Source organism: Centropristis striata, chromosome 15 (assembly GCF_030273125.1).
Source record: "Centropristis striata isolate RG_2023a ecotype Rhode Island chromosome 15, C.striata_1.0, whole genome shotgun sequence".
Taxonomy (NCBI): Eukaryota; Metazoa; Chordata; class Actinopteri; order Perciformes; family Serranidae; genus Centropristis; species Centropristis striata.
Window position 1 is genome coordinate 7,741,839 of NC_081531.1, and position 25,758 is coordinate 7,767,596.

The 25,758-nt window shown below is 40.2% G+C and overlaps 1 protein-coding gene across 1 annotated transcript in view; it reads left to right on the top strand.

The window, feature by feature from the left end:
- The window catches only part of cxadr (CXADR Ig-like cell adhesion molecule), a 57,060-nt gene extending 32,357 nt beyond the window's left edge, over window positions 1–24,703 (top strand). Inside the window, exons 2-7 of the mRNA XM_059351737.1 lie at window positions 1,177–1,346; window positions 10,178–10,382; window positions 16,363–16,518; window positions 17,273–17,395; window positions 19,837–19,975; window positions 21,118–24,703. Coding sequence (XP_059207720.1) covers window positions 1,177–1,346; window positions 10,178–10,382; window positions 16,363–16,518; window positions 17,273–17,395; window positions 19,837–19,975; window positions 21,118–21,400 — 1,076 coding nt within the window. The 3' untranslated portion in view covers window positions 21,401–24,703. The remainder of the gene's footprint in view (window positions 1–1,176; window positions 1,347–10,177; window positions 10,383–16,362; window positions 16,519–17,272; window positions 17,396–19,836; window positions 19,976–21,117) is intronic.
- The last annotated feature ends 1,055 nt before the right edge of the window (window positions 24,704–25,758 follow it).

A 25,758-nucleotide genomic window follows, 5' to 3' on the forward strand; every position in this document is an offset into this window, starting at 1 on the left:
CTTGAATTTGACCACTGCTAAAGTGTACGAACCCTGTAAATGTCACCTTATTTTGTCCTGAGCTGCACTGATGAATAAGAGTAGAAAAGCTATCAACACTTAAAGCAAGACGTAACACTTCATCACAAGATGAAAAAGGGATTTATTGAGAAACGTTTTGGTGCATGCAGACTCAATGATCCTCACGGTCCAAGGCTGGTACAAATCTGAGTGTGCACTGTCTGAGGTCGTCTGAGCTCGCCCAAGCATAGCGTGTGCTCCACCACCTTTAAAAACCCTATGCAGCGATGCCCTTGGCTTACCAATTGCCTTGAATCGATGAGCATCTGTGTCTGAATTTCGTTGTATCTGCCCGATTCACCTTCCTCAAAAAAAAGCCTTAGATTTCAAGATATTAAAAAGTCATAAAGTCTTTTATATGTGATTGCAGGCTGTTGGGAGCTGTTACACACCTATAAACTAAAAGTGGTTTTGTTGTGACAGTGGATTGTGCCGCAGGAGGCTATTTCTCATCCTTTTTATAGCGTTTCAGTCAGCACCATCAAATCTGTGACGATCTCTGGAGCTCCTGTTATATATTAGCTAGGACGCTCATAATCTCACAACGGGAAAGTTTTAACTTTGGCAAGCACTGAACCTAAATAGAATAATTTTTTATGTTGGTGCTGATGTCTGCTGACAAAAACTTGATATAGATGTTAATTAGAATATCATAAAAAAGTTTATTCAATTCAAAAAGTGGAAATAACACATTATATAGATCCATTACACACAGAATGAAACATTTCATGTCTTCATTTCTTCTAATTATGATGATTATGGCTTACATTTAATGAAGACCTAAAATTCAGTGTCTTAAAAAAAATTTAATATTACAAAATCAATTTTAAAAAGTAGGTTTAATATGGAAATGTTTGCTTCTAAACAGTATGTCCATCTATATGACTCTATACTTGGTTGGGGCTATTTGATTTGAACTACTGGAAATGGACTTTTCCATCATATTCTAATTTATTGAGATGCAGCTGTAAATGAATGTCCTTAATAAACAAATGTAATCCTTATTGTCCCTACTGGGTTCCCGTCATTCTTTGAAACCATTAATTGCACTCAGCGTTTTTATTATGATGCATGTTGCAAAGCATTAATTCCCTCTCTTTGTGCGTCTCTGTCCAGGTTTGGCCTCCGGTCTGGAGATCACATCAACGGGGCCGACATCCATAGAGAAGGCCAGCGGTCAGAGCGTGAAGCTGGACTGCCAGTTCTCTCTGGCCCCTGAAGACTCTGGACCCCTGGACATTGAATGGAGCTTGTTGTCGTCTGACAACCAGAATGAGGACAAAGTGGTAGGTGTCCAAACAAACGTTGAAAATGCAAAATGTTTTATTTCAAAGATAGCATATGAAAGTAAATGATAAATGGACCCGCACTTATATAGCGCTTTTCTAGTTGCTTTGCTTTTGTGACCACTCAAAGCGCTTTACACTACAGACTGCGCTCATTCACCCTTTCACACACACATTCATACTGGTGGCAGAGGCTACCCTAAACGGTGCCACCTGCCACCATTGGGAATTCATTCACACACCAATGAACGCAGCATCGGGAGCAATTTGGGGTTCAGTATCTTGCTCGAGGATACTTCGACATGGTCAGGGATCGAACCACCAACCCTCCGATTGGTGGGCAACCCGCTCTACCAAATGAGCCACAGCCGCCCCTACATTTGGCAGTTTTCTTTTGCTTTGTAGTTGATGGGATCTTTTCCAGCCTTGCAACCTGTAATATGAAAAAGTTCAACATACCCTTGGTGTCTTTTCCTTACCTGGCTTCACGAAATCTAACAACCGAATCACGCCCAGCGCTATGCACTACCACAGTGTTGACCATAATTTACAAATAAAGAGCAGTATAATTTAGATAAACATGAAGCGATTTCATGCATATTGTTGCTAAAAAAACAACACAGTTCCAGCTGCTAAATGCCGAAAGAACAGCGGGCTAAAACGTGCAGATTGTGTGAATGCATAAATTAATAGTCTTATAATATCCCTTAAGATAAATTTAACAAAGGCAGTCATCCAGATTAAGATGCTGGACAGAAAAACATGTAAAAAATATATTTTTCTAAAACAAGTTAAAAGAGATTGATGCTCAAAGCATCACTGTGTGGATAATTAAATTAAATATAAATTCAGGGAAGCATAACCTATTGGGGGGGCTCTTTTTTTCTCCATCTTATAATACCACGGCCCCATGCAGATCTGACTATAATTACATTTGTACGTTCCTTTAAATGATTGTGTTTTTTAGATGTTTATGGTGTGTATGTGACAATTTTAGCCTTATTCTTTCAGCTGCAACACGGCAGTGTGAAACGCACTTGGCAGAAAATAAAAAAATATATTTGCTAATTCAAAGCGCTAACGAGGCTCACATTCATATCTTTGAAGAACAACAAGTATAACACTTTAGTGCTTCAATCAGTCTCTGTTGTAGGAAGGAGTCTCTAGACTATATAAGCACAGCAGAGTGGCTTCGACATGCACACAGTCTGCAGGAGTGTAAGCGGTGGAAACATACGGCAAGAGAAGCCAGCCCCTCATATGAGAATCTATTTTATTAATCATTTTCCAAAGAAATTATGTATTGGAAGGCAGTGCTTTTATCTGCGGTGATTTGTTATCTTGAACACAACCTGTTCCAGAGCAGGTCAGGTGTGCAGTATAAATTATCATGACAATGTACTCTGGTAAGAAGTGAGCTCTTAGAAGTAGTATAATTATAAACCCATAATGCTAATACTGTGTGAGTGATAACCCAGGGTTAGCCCTAAAGCTACCTCGCTAACTCCAATTCATGCTTGGTACACTGCAAGAACCAACTGACAAGAAACCAATGATGTCTTGACATAAATCCAAATATACTTATTTTGAGCAATTGTGGCTTGAATAGCCCAACTGTAGTAACATTAAAATAAGCCAGTAATACCTGAAAAGAGCACATTTTGGTGGTATAAAATGCTTTTGAAATAACATTCAAACTACACGCAACTAAAATTCTCAATTGGAACCAATATTTTAGGTAACAACTCACCATTTTCAACAGTTGAATAGCTTGAAAAGCATGAAAAAGCTCACAATGTCAATCCTAAAAATAAGACTTCAAACAATAGGATAATTAAATAAGCAACATTATAATACTAATAATTAAATAAGCACATAAAGTTATGGTCAATAGGTAAATTATACTCAATATAACAATATATTTAAGATAGTATTGCTAGATATAAGAAGAAAATACTTTGAAGCTGCATGTGTTTTGCAGTGTAGTACAAACAGCAGCTTTAGAACTTTAGAACACAGAAATCAGTGTTTTGTTGTTTTCATAGCTTTAAAGACTTTAAATATGTGTTGATTTGCACTATTCAGCTCTTTTGTGGTGGCGTTTGTGTGGTTTGGTATGTTTTGCAAGAGGTGCACTGCAATACAGGCTCTATGCAGTGTAACATAGGGAGTATACAGTATTCAAGACAAATGTAATTTGAGCCACTTGTACTTCTATCGAGCGTTTGTTGTCTGCAGTGTCCTCACAGACACACAGTGGGAGCGATGGGAGCTCTCTTTATCGCAGCCAGTGTTCCTTTCCAGCATGGCCCTGAGCCACGGAAAGGGAGGACTACACAACTCTACAGGATCTCCACATGCCCTCGGGGCTTTCACAGCCATAGAGAAGGATTTTTGCTCCAGCCCGTTCCAGTGGTGTGATCCTCTCCCGTGGCTCTCTACTCCCCCACCTCCCACCTGTCACAAAGCCTTCTCATCCCTCTCCTTTTTTCCACTGTATCCTGTGGCGTTAGGGTTTTTTTTTTGGGCCAGAATGTTAGAAATAGGTCACAGGCTCATCATTAGATTTCTCTGCCTCTGTCATCCACCCACTGTCCTCTCTGTCCACTGACCCAAGTCCTCCTCCTCTCGCCCAGGTAGACCTCAGTTCTCCTGCTTCTGGTCTTGTGCCATTACAGACACAAAGTTACCTCCATCTATTTGTTTTTGACCTACTTTGTTTTACTGTGAGTCATTAACTGAGAGTGAGTACTGCACAAAGTGAGGTGGAGTTTAACATTATCATTCTCAATATATCTGTGGTTCTTCTGATGGAATATTGATTTCTGCTTTTGAAATGTTCTTATTTTTCAAAGTCTTAATAATGCTACAGGGTAGGGGTGGGCGATATGGCCCTAAAAGAACATCACGATATTTCAGGCTATTTTTGAGATAACGATATTCTTGACGATATTAGGAGATATTTAAAAAGTTTTTTTAGTCCGTATAAATAATTAAAAATCTGAAATGTAGTTTGAAGTGCAAATCGCAACAGTTGCCAAATACAAAAAAATGTACTCTTGACTCTTGAGTATGAGCAAATAATAAAAATAACCATTTAGGGGTTCCGGGGGCATATTTTAATGACATTTTATAAAGGAGAATAAAGGTTCTTGTATGTTTTATTTAAGGCATCTTATTTTGACAGTCTTCTTGTAAATTCTGTGGTGGATTCTCTTAACACACTATGCTCTTATTTTGAAAGCTGCATGTGTTTAACAACAGAGAGTAAGTAGCTTTTTGTGATTAAAACGACTTAAACCACTCCATCAAGAAGTAAGAACGTTGCCAATATCATGATATGCATTTTTTTTTAACCATAAAAAAAATATACAGATATTATTGTGAACGATACGATATGGCACACCCCTACTACAGGGGAGAACAGAACCCAGTGTGGGTGGTTTCCCTGCAGGGCCTCTTCCTCTACATGTCTGAATGCAGCTGTAGAAATATCAAATGTTCTCAAATTGCATCTGGTTCCACAGCTTATTTTCTTTATTACGAGCCATTTTGCTGAAGCCTATGTGCACACCCATTAATGTTGCCAAACCTTAGTAGGAATTTAAACAGGCCAGACATCTCTCTCTGAACGTATTTGTTCTCCTTGACCTATCACATTTTGCTCGCTACATACACACACGCTCACATTCATATAGCCTTTAACCAATATGAAGTCATGCTCAGAGTAAATTCTTTGTAATTAGTGGCATGTTAATTTCAAGGGGCTGCTTTAATATATGTGACAGTGTTAAATGGGATTAGTCCGATCTGCGAGGACCAGAGCTACTGGGTCAGGCAAGGAGATGAGAATGAAGGCTAAACTTTATAGCCAGAGGCTCCTGGATGCTCAGAGACCATGGTGAACCTTTGCTCACATGGCTTGAGATGAGCAAATCCAGGCTGCTCTTAAAGGAACAGACACAATCAGATGAAACTTTAAAGTGGAGGACTTGTCAACAGGATCAGTCCACTGGGAACTCCAAGCCCTGTTTTTGCAGCCAGGGAGATGGGATATGTGGTGATCCTGGCATATACATGCAAATAACATTTTTTGCTCCTGTCACATTTTATCTAATTTACAATCATGGCTAGAAGTAGGGTGAGCTCATGAGTGTCTTTTGTGCAGTGTAACCGTTTTAATGAATGTTACAAGAAACAAATGGATTTTGAATTTCTTTAAAAGTTAATCCATACTAGTGCAGTGCCCGTAGGAAGTATGTATTCATATAGTTGGAGATAAAGTAGCACTAAAAGTACATTAACATGAACCCAATTAGCTGATATACTATATTGCACGTAAGTATCTCATATCAAATGATTATGGGCATTACGCTAAGCAACATGAATGTCATCCCTGAATTACATAGTAATGCAACATGAGAAGTGAATAAAGCTAAATCTCTGCTTAGCATGCTAATCACGCTACAACAACATCTGCAACTCCATAAAACACTTACTTTTCATAAGGTACCACACCATCCAGCACATACACATTAAACATTGATATTCGCTGGAAACTATTAGAATATTATTGGAAAATCGAACTCCAAAAGATAGGTAAGATAAATAGACTTACAGATGAGATGAGTCAGGGTGTAAATCCAGAGTGAATTGTGTTACTGACCAGGTGTAGGCCTATCACACAATGGGGCGGAGCTCCCCTAAAAGGCGTCCGATCAGAAACAGTGCAATGTCGCAACACGTCCTACGTAAATAATGATATTTTGAAAAATGAATTCAAAATCTTCAAAATCGAGGATGCACACCTTCGTGCCATGCGCAAGCCACATACGAAATCTGAGGTCAGCGAGATATGCCACACACACACACACACAGACGCTTCTTGCTTTATAGATAGATTTAATCCATATATACGTGCCTGTCACGATAACACATTTTTTAGGATATATTTTCCCAGAAACTATCACAATAAACAATAGTATCATTGTATCGATGTCGTTTTAGTTTAATAATGATATTAGAGCATAATAAGTTCATCCTTTAACACAGCAATGGATTTTTAAATGTCGAGAATATTAAACGTTGGAATTGAAATGTGGAAAAGAAATATTAAAATATCCTAGATAAATAAAACAAATGATAAACTACAACTAAAACAAATAAAATAGACTTTCAGGCTCTGTTAACAAAAAATTGCACTCAGATAAACATTATGTATTATATTATTTTATTATTAAAATAACATTTAAACAGTTGGAATAGCTGCTTGGGAAATTTAGTTTTTCTCTGCAATACATACTACCTGTCACAACACTTTAAACACAACACAAAAAAAAGCAGAAAAAGTCACACATGTAAACGACAATATATTGAGTCCAGGAAAAACTATCATGTCCGTTTTATATATATTGAATGATAAGTCGATATAGTAATTATCCTGACAGTCCTATATATGTACAACATTTTTTCTCAGAAGTGTAACCACTATGTAAAACAATGGGGGTAACACACATACCATACATATTGAAGTAATTACATTTTTGCAACGTCTCTTGTCCTCTTGTCCTCTCTGCTGTCGACTCAGAGTTTTTTTTGCCATAGGACTGATGATCTCAGTCATTTATGGCTTCCCAGTTTAATTTGCATTGATGCAATCAGAAGTAATACCACAGCATTATCTATTCAGTCCAGTATCTGTAGGGGAATGATGGCCTGCTTCATCTGACATATCCCACATATCATCAGGGTCTTTTTGAGGCTGGTGAAGCATCGCTAATGCATGTTGCTTTGTTGGGTTTGAATGAGAGATGCCAGGCATGCCTACAGTAACAGTCATTAGCATTTGGCTCTCATTGCCTGGTTACAGACTAGCTGAAAGGAGGGTGTGCCCTGAGTGCTCACCACCACTGTGAGAACAACGAAGAAAACCATTATGAAAACTCAATCTGAATGGTGTGACAACAAGGTAAAAGGGAAAACACATTGAAAACACACAGCTTTACCCCACACCGTACAAACTGTCTCCTTTGTCCTTGAGGGAAGCAGCAGAGCCTTTTGTTTACTGAACTTATTGCGGCAGGAATTTGTGCATGTTGACAAAGAATTGGAGGATTTGGACGTAAAGCCATGACACTGTTTGATGAAAATTGCATTGTTTGTTTAGACATCAGTGCTGATCTTGAATGCTAAGGATTTTGTTGCATCTTAATGTTAAAAAGGACACCTAATCCATTTCCAGGTAGTGAATCCGCTTTAACCTTGGGAAGCGGTATGGAGCAGAGCTGTTCCTGTGAAAGCATGTGGCAGCTCCGCGACTCATTGAAGTTAAAAGCCTCTGTGGGAGTGCAAAGACACAACGCTGCACTCCCCCAGCTCTGCAGGTTGTTTAGAGTACACAGGTATCACAGCTCTCTGCTTTGCCTCTCAAATGATCCGCACCTTTTCCTCTTTCCTGCCCGAGCGGCGGCATCACATGACAATGACCTCATCTTTACATGTGTCTGATGAAGCAAAGCCTCGGCCAATAGAGGTCTGTTACCTCTGCAGCACGAGCCGTCCGCCGAGACCGCCCGGGCCAGGTGGCGATCGTATCATTGAATGTCCTACCTGTTATGAAACGCGGCACACAGAGAGTGGTGCTCTTCTGTCCTTTTCCAGCCCCCGCCAGCTTGTCTAGTCGTTTGCCCTTTTCATTTTCATTCCCCGGGCTCTTTATGGGATTTTTTTTTTTTTTTCATTGGATCATGATTCTCAAGGTTATTGTGCAGTTCAGGTTTTTTTTTTTCTGGAGGTGTGCATGTGTGTAAGCACTCCCCATCTGTGTGCCTGTGAAGTGGTTGAGAGTTCTTGTCTGGCTGCGCTCGGGGCAATTTAATTTCCTCTCCTCCATGGTCTCATCTCACATACTGCTGTTATTACTGCTGATGTTCTGATCCCCTGTGAGGTTCGAGGGATAGGTTTCCCTCCCCTGAGAGCCAGGTGGAATTTTAACCACATTACCTGTTTACATGGCTAATAAGTACAAGATGAACATGGCGCCCAGTGTGAGCGCGCCTGCCCTGCAGCTCCAGGAAGTAGTCCTCCAGTTGGAAACGTAGCTCTCGACACTTTTGTTTTTGCTCCTCTCGTGCTTCCTTTTAGTGCTCTGCCTCCTCTGATGGGTTCATTATTCTTCTCTCTCTCCTGCCATGTGTAGTCTTTCCTCTCCCCTCCTCTACACCCAGGGGTATTGCTGTGCATATGCCTGGCATTGATCGTGGCACAGAAAAGCCTGTTGATGACTGTCTCCATGGAAATGTGGAAGAATATGCCAGTGTCTATGAAAGAGAATGAGAACTCTTTTCATTGTTGTTTGCTTTTCTTTTACCCTCCTTGTTCTTTTCCTTGTGTTTTTGTTTTCCCCCTCCTCCATCACCCCAGCTTCTAGTTATGCGGTTTCTTGTTGGCTCCACCTGGCCTTTATTTCTAGGCATTTCCTTGCTGCTTTCAAGACCCAGACTGTGTGTTTGTGTGTGTGGGAAGGTAGTGAGGACAGGAGGGGGGGAGTGGTACAGAGTTGGGGGCTCTTTGTTGACACAGCAGGTGTTGATTTGGCTCCATAGTGGTCGCTTTGTTTGTTCCACCTTCATTCTTGTTAAGCATAGAAAGGGCAAAACATCACAGGCTGCCAGGCTGAAGGGCACTGCAGAGATAAAAGAGAAGGTGCTTTCTCTCTTCCATATATTTTGGTTGGTTCAGTGAGCAAGGCCTTAGTTTTTACAAAGCACACTACTGTCATTTCAGGGCCTTTGTTTTATCTGTTTTTATTTTTATAAAAGTCAGATGCAGTACATCACTCTAATGCCACCTATACCTTCTGATGAGAAGACTTGAAAAGATTTGGAAAAGACTCCCGGAAAACTCAGCTCACACCTGCTCACATCTAAAGACAAGTGTTTAGAGTTTTTAGTCTCACACTGAGATTTTAGACAGACTGTGAATCTTGCAGGGTCACTATTTACAAGACTACAACCAGATTCTTTTCAGCATTTTTTCCCCATCATGCTCTCAGTAAAAACTTACAAAATTGCAGGAGAAGCAGCTCCAGCTGCTCTAGTGTGTGCAGTGGTTTGTGTTGGGAAAAAAACAACAAAGAGAAGAGGAGACGCCACAAACTGCCCCTCACAAAGCTGAAAAAGGGTTTCTGTTTTTCTGACATGAAAAGTTGACTATTTTACAGTAAAAATAGATATAAGGAAGAATAAAGGAAAGGAAAATGTAGAACTCAATTCATGATGTACATTCATGTCCTATTTAATTATAATGTGTTTAATTGAATAATCATATTTATCAGCTCTATCAACTTTCATTTAGTTCATCATACATTAATCATCGATTATTCATTACTTATTTATGTATACATTTATTTATACATTTTATACAAGTCTCCTTACTGTTTTCTTTACTAAGAAACAGCTCCTCCAAAAATCTAGATACATGACATCACTATATTTTTATTTAGGATTGAGCTTACTAACATTATTGTGATGTTCCTTTTTCCTGTGTTAGTGGTTTTACTGGCCGGTCTGAACCGGGGACCTTTCCCCCGCTCATCTATTGGTTGGTGATTGTGTTACATCACTGCAACTAGGAAAAGACTGATATGAAACAGAGCAGATTACTACCTTAAACTGAACCATGGAGATGACGGGAGCGCCGTGACTCCAGTAAAACTCCTAGATTTACTAAAGACTTTCAGTTTTTAGTCTGGGACTGTTGAAATCTTTTGGTGTCAGCCCAGCATTAGTGGATTTAAGTTCTGAACGGGATCTCTCTTTCTTGCCCTCCAGGTGATCCTGTACTCAGGCGACCGGGCCTACAACGACTACTATGCCCCAATGAAGGGCCGAGTCCACTTCAACTCAGCCGACCCAAAGAACGGCGACGCCTCCATCAACCTGACGGGGCTGAAGTCGTCGGACTCGGGCACCTACCAGTGTAAGGTGAAGAAGGCTCCTGGTATCCGGAGCAGGAAGATGCTGCTGATCGTCATGGGTGAGTGCAGCAAACCTCTGATGTGAGGCTAGCAGTCTTTTTTTTTCTCCCCCTCCCAGGGTAAATTCTTTCTCTCTACAAATGCAGAGCAAATGCACCAAATCACACGGCCTTTGCCCTCCTTGGCTGTTTTGATGTAATCCCCTCTAAAATCAAGAGCGTGACCTTCCTAGAGGCTGGACAGCATTGTGATACAATTCTCTATTCACCCTAAATGCTCTGTGATTATGTCTAAAATGATAATCCTGATTTTATTTTTTTTCATTTAGTATTGTGGACATTATTTATAATTATTATTAATAATAATTTATATGTGTATATTTATATTTAGTAATAGTCTTCATCAACTTTATTTTATTTTTTGTTTTTTCCTCAATCACAGCTCCCATTTGAAATTATTATTTTAATGAATGTTGGAATTTAAATATTTATTACTATATACAATATACAATATTAGCTATGTTCCTATGTTACCTGTGAAAACTACAACATCCAGTCATGGAAAAAAATATTAGACCACCATTGTTTCTTCAATTTCTTGTTCAGTTTAATGCCTGGTACAACTAAAGATACATTTGTTTGGAAAAATATAATATAAAAATATATAACCATATATATATATATATATATATATATATATATATATATACATTTTCCATTGTTTTCTTATAATGATTTTGGTTATTATCAATAAAACCATGGAAAACGACTAGATATCAGCTCTTAAATTAAACTCTTATAAGCTATTTCTGTTGTTATCATTATATTTCCCTTTTTCTGTAAGTTGTTTTGGATAAAAGCGTCTGCTAAATGTAAATGTAAATATTTGTCCAAACAAATGTTCCTTTAGTTGTACTAGGCATTAAAATGAACAAGAAACTGAAGAAAACAGTAGTCTAATAATTTTTTTCCACGACTCTATATAAAAATATATAAAAAACATAAAAATAATTAGACTTTATTCTTTTAAAAACTTAATAACACCTTGTTTATCACATGCAGAGCCAATATAACAAATAATCTGGAATATTACAAGCCATTTTCAAGTGCGTGATGTGATCCTGTCTTTTAAAAAAGTGTGGACAAACATCAAACCCTGCACTCAGCTGACTTTTTATTGCACAGAGTGAGATGGGTGACACATCCGAGTTGTATAAGTCAGATGATTCACTCCCTAGGCAAACACACCCTCACACACAGTGGCCTTGCTGGTCGGTCAACTGACTAAATGATGTCGAAAGTGAATCGCCTCCCGAAACTCGCCTGGTATTTGCATATGGGAAAAACAACCCGCATGCACCAGTCTGTGTTGTGGGATAAGCTGCTGTTATCAGAGTAGGTGCTCCTTTTCTAAAGATAGGCCAGGCCTCTGAAAATGGCTGCTGCTCTTGTTGACATGATATCATGTGTACAAAAGGGACCGCACTGCACCAACTAGCTCGACCTGAAAGGTGTGAGCTATTAGACAATAAACAGGTTTGTCACTAGTTGCATTTTGACACCAGGAAGCAGTTCTCTGATGGTAGAAAGGAATGGCTGCAGATAAACTCTCCTGTAACTGTGACGACAGCGGATACAAGAAGCACTGACAAAGTCCTTGGGGAGGCTGTTTTACATAAAAAATTGATCTGACCAGAAGCAACTTGGAAAAAGTGAATCACTGCTTAAGTCATCGCTAATTCATACATATGCTTGTACACTTGCTGTGACAGCTTCTCCTCCCTACAACAGTTCCACATGCTGCACTAGTGAGGGAGCTTAATAAAAGGCTGCTGGTTTGTCAGTTGTTTTCATGCCTTTTTTTTTACATGTTTGTTAATGTTTAGAGATAAAACATGTTCTCTGTTGTCTGTTGGTGCTTGTAAACATAGCATTCAAAGTTGGTCCTTATGACATACAGTCATGGAAAAACAATATAAGAGCACACTTTTTCTTCAATTTCTTGTTCATTTTAATGTCTGGTACAAGTAAAGGTACATTTGTTTGGATAAATATAATGATAACAACAAAAATAGCTCAGAAGAGTTTAATATAAGAGCGGATATCTAGACTTTTTCCATGGTTTTCTTGATAATAACCAAAATCATTATTAAACATGAGCTAATTTTGTTGTTAGCATTATATTTATCCAAACAAATGTACCTTTAGTTGTACCAGCCATTAAAGTGAAGAAATCAAGGGTGGTCCAATAATTTTTTTTCCATGACTGTATGTAATCATCTACTGTCAAGATGTTTGTTCTTGTGGTAGTATTCTTGAATTGATTTAATTTGTCCAACGTATCCTGCTAAGAGCATCAGCCAAGTGACTTAAATGCAAATCCAACTTTCATTAGGGCTCTAATGCCGACGTCTTTAGCTATAGCGTGCATGTGTGTGCATGAGAGAGAGATAGCTCAAGGCTACAGAAGCTGACAGGCTGCTAGCTGTTGACCTGAGGGCCAGGGGTGTTCTTAGCAAAGAAACATTGACAAGGAGAGGGGAGGACATCTTGCCTGCTCTGCATTTTACCTTCAGGTCGATCTTGTCACAAGGCGGATGGTCCCGAGAACAGGGGAGACGTGCACACATGTGCACGCACGAACATAAACATGCCTCAGTTTATACACTGGGTGTTGTTGAGGCTTGTCATATACATGGTTATATGCAGCGATGCACACATGGTGTCCAGGTAGTGTACGGCAGGTCACACCCCCGGTTGTGTATTCTCCTCTGATTGCATTGGGACATTGAAGTTAACAGGAGGAGAGTAGCCACCTGCAGTCCTGCACCACATGTTCATGTCAGCTATGTCACAACTGATTCTGACTAGACCCCGCCTACAGTCTCAACAGCCAATCATTGAGCTCTGCCTGCATGAAGTCCAGGTAGTCCTCATCCAATCCAATTCAGTCCACTTTATTTATACAGCACAATTTTAGCAAACACAAGGTTTCCAAAGTGCTGCACAAGTTCAGTTCAGCTTTTTTATTTCGAACATGTGAGAGTGACACAATAAAGTAAACTCAAAAACAAACAAATCCAATGACAATAATGAAAACAAAAATAGCAATAGTCAAAACAAACGCTATAATGTGAACGCAACATGTCCAAAAAAGAGTAGGATGAAGCATATGCTTATTTAAACCTACCCCTTCTCCACTACTCAATTAACAATTTTCCCCCCTAAACATACATATTTACATAATACATATTTACAAAAAAATAAATAGATTAAATAAACAAATACATAAATAATTTATCATTTATGAAAACATCCGATTGTTAAAGCCCTTCTTCCTCCCTGTACCTCGTGAAAACCATGTGTTTGTACTGCTTTTTAAACTGGATAACAACAATAGATAGATAACACAAATTACAAAGAGATGAAGTGAACAATAGAACTGTAAAATAAACAATCAGATAAAATAAATTAAAATAGAATAAAATAACATGTAATAAATAAAATGTACTGCCCGCACAAAATAAAATATGCAAATAAAAACATAAAACCATAAAATCAACACTCTATGTGGTATTAAAAGCCAAAGAGAAGTGGTGGATTTTAAGAAGAGATTTAAAATGAGACAGTGAGAGGGCCTGTCTGATGTGCAGCTGCAATTTGTTCCAAAGTTTTGCAGCTGCAATGGCAAACGCTCGTTCTCCTCTGAGCTCCAGCCCAGCTCTGGCTCCAGCAGGAGCAGCTGGTCAACTGACTAGTTGGGAGACTAGGGCTGTAGCAACTCAGAGAGGTAAGGTGGGGCAAGGCCATTCAAAGAAAATCAAATTATTTTAAAATTAATCCTAAAATGATCGGGCATTCAGTGCAGTGAAGCTAAAACAGGTGAAATCTGCTCATACTTTCTTCCCTTCTTCTTCTATTTACTGCAGAACTCAACAGCCAATCTAATTTTAATTCTTTCTGCCTGGCTTTACTTCCCACCAGTCAATTATTTCCTGGGATACTGTGTGAAACATAAATTATAAGTGTAAGAAACACTCACAGAAACCAAAAGTAAAGCAGTTTGAACAGTGAAGTCTTTTGTTCAGCTGTGGGACTAATAAAATCTGTACACTCTCTACCTCCATCACCCTCTTTTTTTGTACGGTACATAAACAAGAACCCTGGTGTCACAGTGTCACAGCTTTTATGGGATACTCCCTGGTCTCTGCAGAGAACGGCTGGTTGTAAATATCAACAGATAATAGCTAATTTGTCTAATGGTAGCTAGCAGCAGAGCGGCAAGTGATAGTTAAATAGAGTAGTTGATGTCCTGTAAGGTAAACTTACAGGACATCAACTACGAGTGTGTTAGTGTGTGAGGCAGGCAGCAGATGACAGATAATAGATGAGGTCATCTGTACAAACTGTGATTCCAAAAATGTAAGTATGCTGTGAAAAACGTAAATAAAAACAGAATGCAGTGATTTGTCAATCCATGTCCCAATCCCACATTAAATTGTTCAAAGACTTCTGTTTGTTTGTTTTTAATTCAAACATTACATTCTGAATTTGATGCATTCATTTTTTATTTAGGTTTTAAAAAGCACCCAACTTCTTTGGAATCAGGGTTGTAAATGACACCAAAACATAGAGACTGCATCGATTTTTCTCCCCAAATGGCAAATCTACCAGCATTTGGCACTTGGCGGTGAATTAAACGTAGCATTGCTGTAAAGAATTGGCTTCATATATGTTGTATGATTGGATTTCTCAAGAGATCGTTCCAGCCCTTTTGCCCTTTATCACTGAACTATCAGTAAAGTTACGCGCCTCCTGACTGCAATGAGCACCACAATCTAGCAATCCCCTTCTACTTATCTCAAGCCCAAGACAGCCTTGCACATCTCATAAATCTGAATTCATTGTTGGTTGAACAGAGCCAGGTTAGCCGCATCGCTCTGCCCTTTATCTCCGCGTGCTCCTCCAGCCTCCGTCACCTTCTCCTCTGACCTCATCTTTCAAACAAATAAATCTGCTCATCAGACAGCGATCCTAATAAGAGGAGCAGTGTGTTACAGCCCTCCGACGCGTTGAGTTGACTTTCACCTTTTAAAAGATGCTTTCAAAATGTCATAGCTCTCTGACATTTACTGTGTGTTGTGTGAATGTGTGCGTAGGTGCAGGAGAGTGGCAGCAAAGAGCAGGCCAGTGAGTTAAGAGCTGCACAGCCTTGGCCTCCATCACTCCACCATCTGTCCATCAGCGCTTGCTTAATTTTTGCTCTCCCCCAGCTCTGTGTTCTGCCCCCTCCATCCTGACCCCCTGTGTGTTTATTAGATTAGTAGGAGCACTCAGTACCGTCAGTCTACTGTTAATCCTCACGGTTATGCCTGCTAAGCTTCCCCCTCCCGCCTGACACCTGGTTCAGATCTGGAGAGCCCCACTCCAGGGTTTTGTTGTTACAGAACCCATTATTACCACACCATGATGTCAGCCTGCTGTCAGTGAACACACCGCGCTGACTTGGATTGTGGCCTCAGAAACATTACCTCTCACCATCTCCCTCCCTCCCTCGCCTGGCTGACTGCTTGTCTGGGTTTCATTGGAGTGGGTCTGCTTTTAATTTGAAGCTCTGTTTGTTTTCCAATCCCTCTTCTCATCTCCTGCCAGACTGACCGAGGAGTGTTTGCACACGTTGGGCTTTAAGACAGAAAGCTTAGCCTCCGTCCTTAACCCTGAACGCTACGTGCTCGTGTGTTTGTGTGTCCAGCGGCACACACTTGTTCCTTTTTTTTCCTCGTGATTATCCTGAGTGACAGCTCCTGTAATGACAGCAGCTGTATCAATTACTCTGATTACGCCTCTCATTATGCTGACAACCGCTTTGAGCAAGGGAGGAAATGAACTTTAGGAACACACAATGCAGACACACAACTTAAAAGATTGAAAAATAACATGTTGGAGGACGATGTTGCTCTGAGCTAATGTGGCCACCTGGTTGTGTCTATTGTTGTTCACCTCTCTCAATCACTTTCCTCCTCTCCTTTTCTCTCCACAGTGAAGCCATCCAAGCCCAGGTGCTACGCCGAAGGCCCCACACAAGAAGGCAAAGACATTGTGCTGCGGTGCATATCCGGAGAGGGCACCAACCCCCTGCGTTACAGCTGGGAGAAGACCAGCAACAGCAAGCTGCTGCCCAGCTCCGCTGTGATTGGTAATGACCCTTCTTACCAGCACTCCAAACAAATGGAAATCAGTTTTCAAGTCCCACATACAGGTCCTCTATCTGTTAACCTTTAATAGGGCACTCATTGAAGTACTTGAAAATTTCAAATTTCAACCCTAGAGAAAATTGGAGGATATTACATACTTCCAGAATGTGGATTGTGGAATTTGTTAAAAAACATACGGACCCAAGGAGGGGGGGAATATTTTGAGAAAAAAGTTTACAAGATTAAAGCAGCAAATCTACAAGAAAAAATGCGCAGATTTATGAGATTTAAAGTGGTGAATCTGCGGTGAAAAAAAAGTCAACCCCCCCTTCTTTCTTGTAAATCAGCAACTTTTTTCACGCAGATTTGCCACTTTAAATCTCTTAAATCTGCAACTTTTTTTCTTGTAGATTTGCCACTTCAATCTAGTAAATTTGCAAAGTCATTGACGAATAACTCTGTTTGTACGACTGTTTCTTGCAGATTTTTTTTCTAAATTTTTCATTTTTTTACATTAAAGTTAATATTATTATATTATTATCATACTGATTGGTCAGATGTCATGGTGTCACTGTCTGTGACGTAGCCTGATCTTAACTGATTAGCTGGCAGAAATCCACGTGGTTCTACGACCAAACAGAGAGACATGGGGACCCCATTTTGATATCCACTGACATTACCAAATATAGTTCTTTGCCCGACAAAGGGTTAAACACTGTCATTTCTTCATTGATGTGTTCTTTGCCCTCATAACAGATTCAGTGGGAGGCACCATTAACGTGAGGAACGCATCTGCCAGCGCATCTGGCACCTACCGCTGCTCCGTCAGCAACCGTGTTGGCGCTGAGGAATGTACACTGTATCTCAACGTGACACCTCGTGAGTACACAACTAACTTCATATCGATGCACTAACCTGCATTCAGCCTTTTCCACTGAAACCCTTTTTTTCAGAGGATCTCTTCAGGGGGAGATAGTAGGTCAACAGTAGATGTTTTAAAAAGACGTATATGACATTTCTGCAAAAATAGTATTTTTCAGCACTTAAATGGAAATTACTTCTGTTCTGGAAACCCCCTAATATACACATTGGGGTCATGTCTGTAGAGAGAAGTCAAGGGTCCCCTTTGAAAATGGTTATGCCAGTTTTCCCTTGCTAAAATAACTTTTGGGCATTATTTAGCCCCCTTCCTGACAAGATATTATCACATGTTTTTTGTTTCAAATGATGCCAGTGTCTTCACTGTAGCCCACTGCAGCCTCTGAAACCAAAAGGTCAGCAGACTGTTTGTACTTCAAAGGGTTAAACCTGTTTCTCTGCTGTCTGTTGGTCAAATGGTAATGTATTTGTTGCAGTCAAAATAAAACATTTATCCCTCCCATGTACCTTCAAAAGTACAGTTATGTATTTAACTGACCCAAATATATCAACAATGGTAGAATCACAAACTGATATTGAGAACAAGATTAAGAGTCTACAGCCATGCTAGCTGATTCATGAAGCTGGTTAAAGGCACAGCCTTTTGAGAAATATAAGGATGATCAATTTAGCAGGATTTTAAGAAAATCACATTTTCTTAAACTATTGCATTTGAGAAGCTGCAACCAACAAACTTGTTGCATTTCTGCTTGAAAAACGACCGGCGGTTAGTCAGTTTGCATATAGTTGCCGATTACTTTTCTGTCGGTTGGTTTATTGACTAATCTCAGCCTTAGTTGAGATAATTAAGTTCAAAAGTATCCATGAAACCATTCTGCTGGCGAGGCTAGAAATCTATGTATGCGCTACACTGCTAACTGTACAAAAGTTCAGGCTAAATAGGTCCACATTTTTACCCAATTCTGTCAAGAGCTATGCTTCTTAGTTACATAATAACACTGTCAACATATAAGCAACATTCCAAGGAATGAAAAAACACTTTAAAACAATGCTAGTATCATCTGAATCTCAACACGATGAACAACATTTTTGCTGTACAGAAAAAAGCAACATTGAAATGTTGTTATTTACACATTGCTTTAACAGTGGTATATATACAGTAGTAAAGTATTATTGTACTACTGTTATACTTTTCCTGTACCTGTACTGGTGGTACATTTATCAGCGCTAGCACACAAACAGCCAAAGCTCATTTGTCTTCAGTATTTCGGATGGAAACTGCATTAAAAATGTGCCAATTTCTCAGAGCTAAACATAGCGTTGACAGGATGACCGTGTTAGAGCGCTGCTTCTTGGCTTGCTAAAATCATACTGAAGATTCTGTTGCATTTAAAAATATATTATATGTTGGATTTGCAACTACCATGTGCGAGCTTTGAGGATTCAGACAGTGTCAGCTTCTTGAGTAGTAGGAGCTCTGGTAGCACACACGATCCCAGTGCTGTCAAAAGACAAACAAGTGCTGCAGCATGGGGCCGCTGTGGCTGAGTGCTGGTATGATGTTTTATCATACGGTTACTTGAGGGTTGCTTTTAGTCACTATGCATACACCTGTCATTGTTTGCTCTTGTTATTAAGTCCTGTTTATCCAGCTCAGCACCCATTTTGTTAATGTGCTTATAAGCTGCAGTAGAGGTACTCATTCTTGCCCTGACACTCTTCTTATTTGACCCAGATCTGTTTCTAACTGCATAAACACACAGTCCACAGTCTGAATACACAGGTGTGCAGTCAGCAGAGGAAGAAATTTACATCACAAAGACCCCTGTGGCTATATGTATGCAGAAGGTTTAATTTACTTTTGTGTGGTTGGAGCATCTCTTGAGTCACATTGGTTAATTGCATTTGAGATTTTTTTTTTTTTTATTATTTTTTTTTTTAAACGTGATAAATTGAAAAAGGTGTGCAAGGTGAGCAAGCAAAGCCATGGTCTAAAGCACCACTTTATCTTTAAAAATAATCCAGCACTATATATGTGGTTGGATGCAGACTCTTCATTATATTTAAGTCATTGCTAACAAAATGATATACAGGTGCATCTCAATTAATTAGAATATGATGGAAAAGTCAATTTCTAGTAGTTCAAGTCAAATAGCCCCAACCAAGTATTGAGTCATATAGATGACATACTTTTCAGAGGCCAACATTTCCATTTTAAACACACATATTAAAATTGGTCTTTTGTAATATTAACATTTTTGAGACATTATAATTAGAAGAAATTAAATAAATTAAGACATGAAATGTTTCATTCTGTGTGTAATGGATCTATATAATGTGTTATTTCCACCTTTGAATTCAATTACTGACATAAATAAACTTTTCTATGATGTCCCTGTATACCTAACCTTCCAACCCTTTTTATCCCTTTCGTTGTCCAGCCCCCAACACTCCCGGCATCATCGCAGGAGCCATAATTGCCGTACTCCTCATCCTCATCATCATCGCCATCATCCTCTTCTGCTGTTGCCGTGCCCGTCACAGGAAGAAGTACGAGAAGGAAATCTGCAATGAGATAAGGTACACTCGCTGAAACATCAATAACACTCGGTTCACAGATACCAAAGGCTCCCTTTGGATGGCAGAATATTTTGCAACACTGTGTAGTTTTTGCCTTGTGCTGAGAAATGTGTCTTGCATAATACTGGATTAAAAGCAAGCATAAAAAAAGCTATAGGGTACATATGATCATAGCTCTCGGCTCCATATGTAGTATGGCCTTTGGTCATCTCAGATACACACACACACACACACACACACACACACACACACACTCATGTACACACAACACGTCTCCAACAGCCTCAACAACCATGAAAACGTTTTTTTCTCCATCAGCGTTTCTCTTTTTTTACCCCTCCTCAAATAAACAGCTGTGGTAATCAGTTTGAAAGCTTTGTTTGCTCTGTGGATCCTGTGTCATGTCTGCTGCTGGCTGCCCCCACACCCCCACCTCCACCCCCCTACATAGCCACCAACCCCCCCCACCTCCCTCACCATCCAACTCTCCATCCGGCCCACGGGCTCTGTACAACCCCTGGGCTTACTATCACTCTGCTGCGGACTGAATCTGTCTAAGACCACAATGTGACACTCGCGCTGCAGGACAAAGCGGATTAGACCACTGGTCCTGTCTCGTATACACAGACACACATTGGCTGGAACACGCCTGCATGAAGCTACGGACTAAACAAGCCCCGAGCCCCTCAGGCTCAGTTTGATTGAGCATTTAACTGGATTATTGCTGCTTATTAGTTGTTAATGTGGTGGCAGAGGTAGTAGAGGGCATAGCTGCACTTGGTAGCTCTGCTCAATCTCTACAGGCTATTACACAGCCAGTGTGGCTGAGCAGTGCAGACGCTGCCCCAACCAATCAAGCAGGCCAACTCCAATTATTCGTCCCTCTTTATTGAGTCAAATCATGTTTCGCTCTTGAAATGACTCATGCAGACTCTTTAAGTATTCATTGTTTTCCTCCCAGCGCCAGACATTCCAGACTACTGATACCTGTTTGTCATCAAACTTCATTATGGTTTATAGCGGCTTAGAAATTCATCTTCCATATTCAATTTCTCCGCCTTGACACTTGATTAAGCTCTTGGAAGTGAGTAGACAGTTTTATCTCGTTGTCTTAATGTGCTGTTGTCTCTGTTTCCTCTCAGGGAGGACGTGCCGCCTCCTAAGAGTCGCGTCTCGACGGCGCGCAGCTTCACCGTGGGCAGCCAGCGCTCCTCCCTGGGCTCCATGTCGCCCTCCAACCTGCACGAGTACGCCCTGAAGCCCCAGTACGACAAGATCCCCTCATCAGAGGAGTACGAGAGGCCTCCCAGCCAGGTCCCTCTGCCCCCGCCCAACGCCGCCAAGATGGCCGGCCCCAATCTGAGCCGCATGGGGGCCATACCCGTCATGATCCCGGCCCAGAACAGGGACGGCTCAATCGTCTAGCCTGCCCTCTTCTTCTTCTCCAGAAGGGACCGTGTGCAACAACGAGGGGATGCAACGAGGAAAGGGAGTAGGACACAAGCCAATCAAGATGGAGCAAGGGCTGACTTTGAGCTCTTGGTTATTCTGCTCCTCTTACGGAGACGTGGCTCTGCTGTGGTGTGAGAAGAGAAATCGAGCTGTATTGGAATCACAACAGAGCACATTAACTTTTTATCAAATACAAATACAAAAAAAAAAAACTTTTATGAATTTTACTTCCTGAACTTTCTCACTGAAAAATGAATTGGTGTGGATATATAGCAGAATGGTCAATATACAAATTATATTGTACATAAGTGAATGCATGTTTTTTTAATATAGATGGCCCTTGCTGTAGAGATATACTGTATGTTCTAAACAGATCCAGGCCCCTACTTGGCCAGCTGTACAGCTGTATGCATGCATGTATGTATAAATCTGCAGCTGTATGTGTGTGTATGTGTGAATATAAGTGTATGTCTGTGAATGGGAATTTGGGAAGTGTATAGTTCATTTATCGTCTTTTAATGCCTACATTACAGTATGATCATTTGTTTCGGACATTTTTAACTCCATAAATTTATTGTTAAATGAGATTCTCTGACCTTTGGGGAAAAAAACCGAGAGACAGACTTCTTAGAAGGAAATTCTGATTTTAATTAATCCAGCAACTGACTTGGAAAAAGTCTATTTAGGTCAGCCGTTTGTGTTGAACCGTTTGATGTTTGAATTGTCCAGTCTGGCTCTGGGTGAGGGGGATTGGCTGGTAGTGAGGGGGAGGTTTTGAACCACCTCATCTTGTGATTGGCTGGATTATTACTTCTTGGACAAGCTTACAAAACACCCGTCCTCCAAAGAGAGGGTGTACTGTATAGGGAAATCAGTGGGGGCAGCTGGACAGAAGGGGTTCACTGAGCAATCCACTTTGATTGTGTTTGACTGGCAACAGGCCCCTAACCCCTGTGACCAGCACAACATGCAGCCCCCACCACACACACACACCAAAGCAGGACACGAGTCTTAATTTATCATCAGTAGTTTGTATCAGTCTGCCCCCTCTGAGGTCCAGCATGTAATCCTCCTATTTGCAGTTGCATCACTCATTGCCAATATCTTGATTAACCTTATCTCTGTGGTCAGTATGAAAAATTAATGGCTTCTGTAGCATTAATTGGACTTTTATATGAAGGATGGGAAGTCTGTGTGCATGAAAAAAGGGCCCACATCTACCCCTTTTCCCCCAAATTAGCTCTGGTTCTTGAACTGGTTTCATTCAGGATTCTTGTGATTTATTTTTCTTCATGGGACTAAGTTCACCGTCTAAAAAAACACAAATCAGATCACATTTTATCATACATCCTACTGGAATAACGTCGGCTTTTTCCAAAGCTCTGCAACGTTTTCTTTAGCTTTGTTGAAAGTTCAGCTTGGTGGAAGATTTCTGCTGAGCACAATGTGTTTTTAGCAGACCAGCCCAGGCTTCCACTAGTTTTGAGCAGAACTCAATGCAAATTAAGTAAACCATAGCAGTAGTATTACCTGTGAGCTTTTGTTTGGTTATTACATATATAAGCAAGAACCAACTATTAATGATAAGAAGACTATTACATGCAAGAGTCCTTCCTCTCTTTCCAACCTGAAGAATATGACACTTCAGTTTGCGCTTCAGGGAAAAGAGAAACCTGCTATTTTTCTTGTTAAGCTGCAAACTTTTTTCAGGTTTTAAAGTTATTTATCTTTATATTATCGAAATGCTCCGAACAGTTCAAAATGGGGTGTACAAACTAGATCAGAACTACATCCATGTTGGTGGAAAAGGGGTAAAAGAGAAAGAAATGAGAAAAGCCTCAGAATGCTGAATTGTACTCCTCTGCATCCACTTTAGAACCACTTTGGTTTGAGTTCATTGTGCAGTCTCAGTGCTGGATTATATAATTGTTCATTCAGTCAGTCAGTGTAAGTAGTCCTTGCAGATTGTGGGTTATTCTACTCTTAAACCGTGCCCATTCTTCCATTGTTTGCAAAGATGTTTGGAAGCCGTACATCTCATCTGTCTGCTACTTTAGAAAAAAAAAAAAACCCCAGTGTGAATACTTGGAGTGGGCAAATTGTTTCTCTTTGCTCCAACGCCTTATTCTATTCCTTATTGCCGCCTTACACACCTCCCCTCAGCTCACCTCAGCTCAGCCCTCACAGCTGGACTCTAATAACTTCTATTGTGCCTTGTTGCCCCAGTTGAGTTGTGTCGTAGCACATCCACCAACGTGGCCGTGCTACATGCAGTAGCATCATCCTGAACGGCCATCATAGCCCACAGCCACAAAAACAATATAATAATCAGTACACAGGGAGCTTATTGATTGTTTTCTGTTGCCTCATTCGAGTCACGTGTAGGATTTCCCACACCCACTCCCCACATACAGATTAGCTTGACGAAACCCTTATTATTACTGTCTTAAAGCTTTGATTATTTTATTTTTTTCATTCCAAAACATGACTTCATGTTTTTTTTTAAAACTTTATTTACGATGAAAGAAATTGATGTGCTTTTTTAAAGAAAAAATAACATAAATGGTTCTGGCTGTATGTATAAATATCCTGTCCAAGTAACCCTATCTACCCACAACACAGTTGAATGATATAAAGAAGATGTTTGTATATGTGATGCTCTGCCGTGCTGTGCTTGGCAAATCTATATCTAAAAGAGGAGGGGCACTGTGGGTCTCGTCAGTACAGTACAAATGCTCCGTTGTATGATCGGAAATTTCTGACACTGTTTGTGTGAGTGAGTGAGTGTGTTGTTGTGTGAATTGTGGGATGTAAGGGGAGGTGACATTTGTAGAAACATCCTGCCCCCTGTACTTCCTGGCAGATTTGATGTCACACCTGTTCTCCAACAGTAGGAACAGTGAGACCTGAGCCTGCAGAGACAAAGACATTACATCTGTCAGTTCCTCTTTAACACGACTGTGTCTGTGTGTGTGTGTGGGAGCAAGTGCATTGTACATGAAGGAAGTGCTGTCAGGATGGGCCACTGTAGAATTCTAGTTAGACTTTCACCTGCTGACAACCTGTACAGAGCTCTTAGGGAGATGATACTGTCCCTCTGTGTGCTCTAACTACTAACAATATTAACTGTAGCTTTGAAATCAGCGTACTAATATTGTTTGGAGATCTCCTTTGAGGTTTGCACACTGTGTGAAAACCAATTTTTTCTTTTTTTTTGTGTGTATTTTTTGTGCTGTATTTTTGAATAATAAAAGTCCATGAAATTAAGAAAGAATAGCCCGTTTGTTTATGTGTTTGTTTACTGAAGCGGCAGCAGCTTTGTTGACTTGAGCGTGAATAAAACTCAATTTCTCTCCTCTCCAGTGGCGCGTGTTCTCCATGGACTCGGCTTCCTGCAGCTTTTTGACTGTGATTAATTTTAATCAGCCAGTGAATTCCACCCCTTTACACCAGGTGAGGTGACTTTCTAACCTCTTAATGACTGTAATTAATCAATTAAGCTGGCAGGCACAATCACAGCCTCCAATGCTCAGCATCTAGCTTCAGGATAGATACAGAGGCTGGTGACCTGGCTCACCTACCAGCTCTGTTCAGCAACTCACCCTGTAGGCTTCTTATTGCTGCACTGCATTGTCTGTAGGATCACATGGGGATTCTTTTGTGTCTTTATTATGCAATCCAACAGAACAGGTTTGAGATCAAAACTGTCCACTCTGCAATCAAGGAAATATATTTGAGAGGAGAAGCAGGGACACTGCCATCAAATAAATGTGATTAAAACCTACACTGAAAGATGTCACACGTTTCTATTGGCCAGTCTCGATCGGAGTGACAGTGTTTACTGTGTTTACTAACAGTGGATGTTGCCAAGCTGTCACTCCGACTAAGACTTGCCAATAGAGACAGGTCCTACAGCGCTGGTCCCACCTACGAGAGTCAGCTGAAAGTAGGGCTGGGCGATATGGACCAAAAGCCATACCCCGATATATTTAGGCTGAATATTGATATATTTTATCGCAAAGTGAGAGCAAATGTTCAGTCAAAGCCAAATATGATACAAGTAGTTATTGAAACTGTTTATTTAAGTGAACATAAATACTGTATAACAAAAGGAGTAGCTTTTTTTTAAAAGTCGAAGCTCCATAAAGTGCACATTTAAACTTAAAAAATCCTAAATAAAAACAGCTTATGAAATAAAATAGGCCAATCTTTTTCTGAAATAAACATTTATATGAGAAAAGAATAACAAACATTACAAAATAATTAAATATGACAAACCCTAGTGAGGGCAGCATTTATATATAAAGAAAGAAAAACAATTTGAACTATAT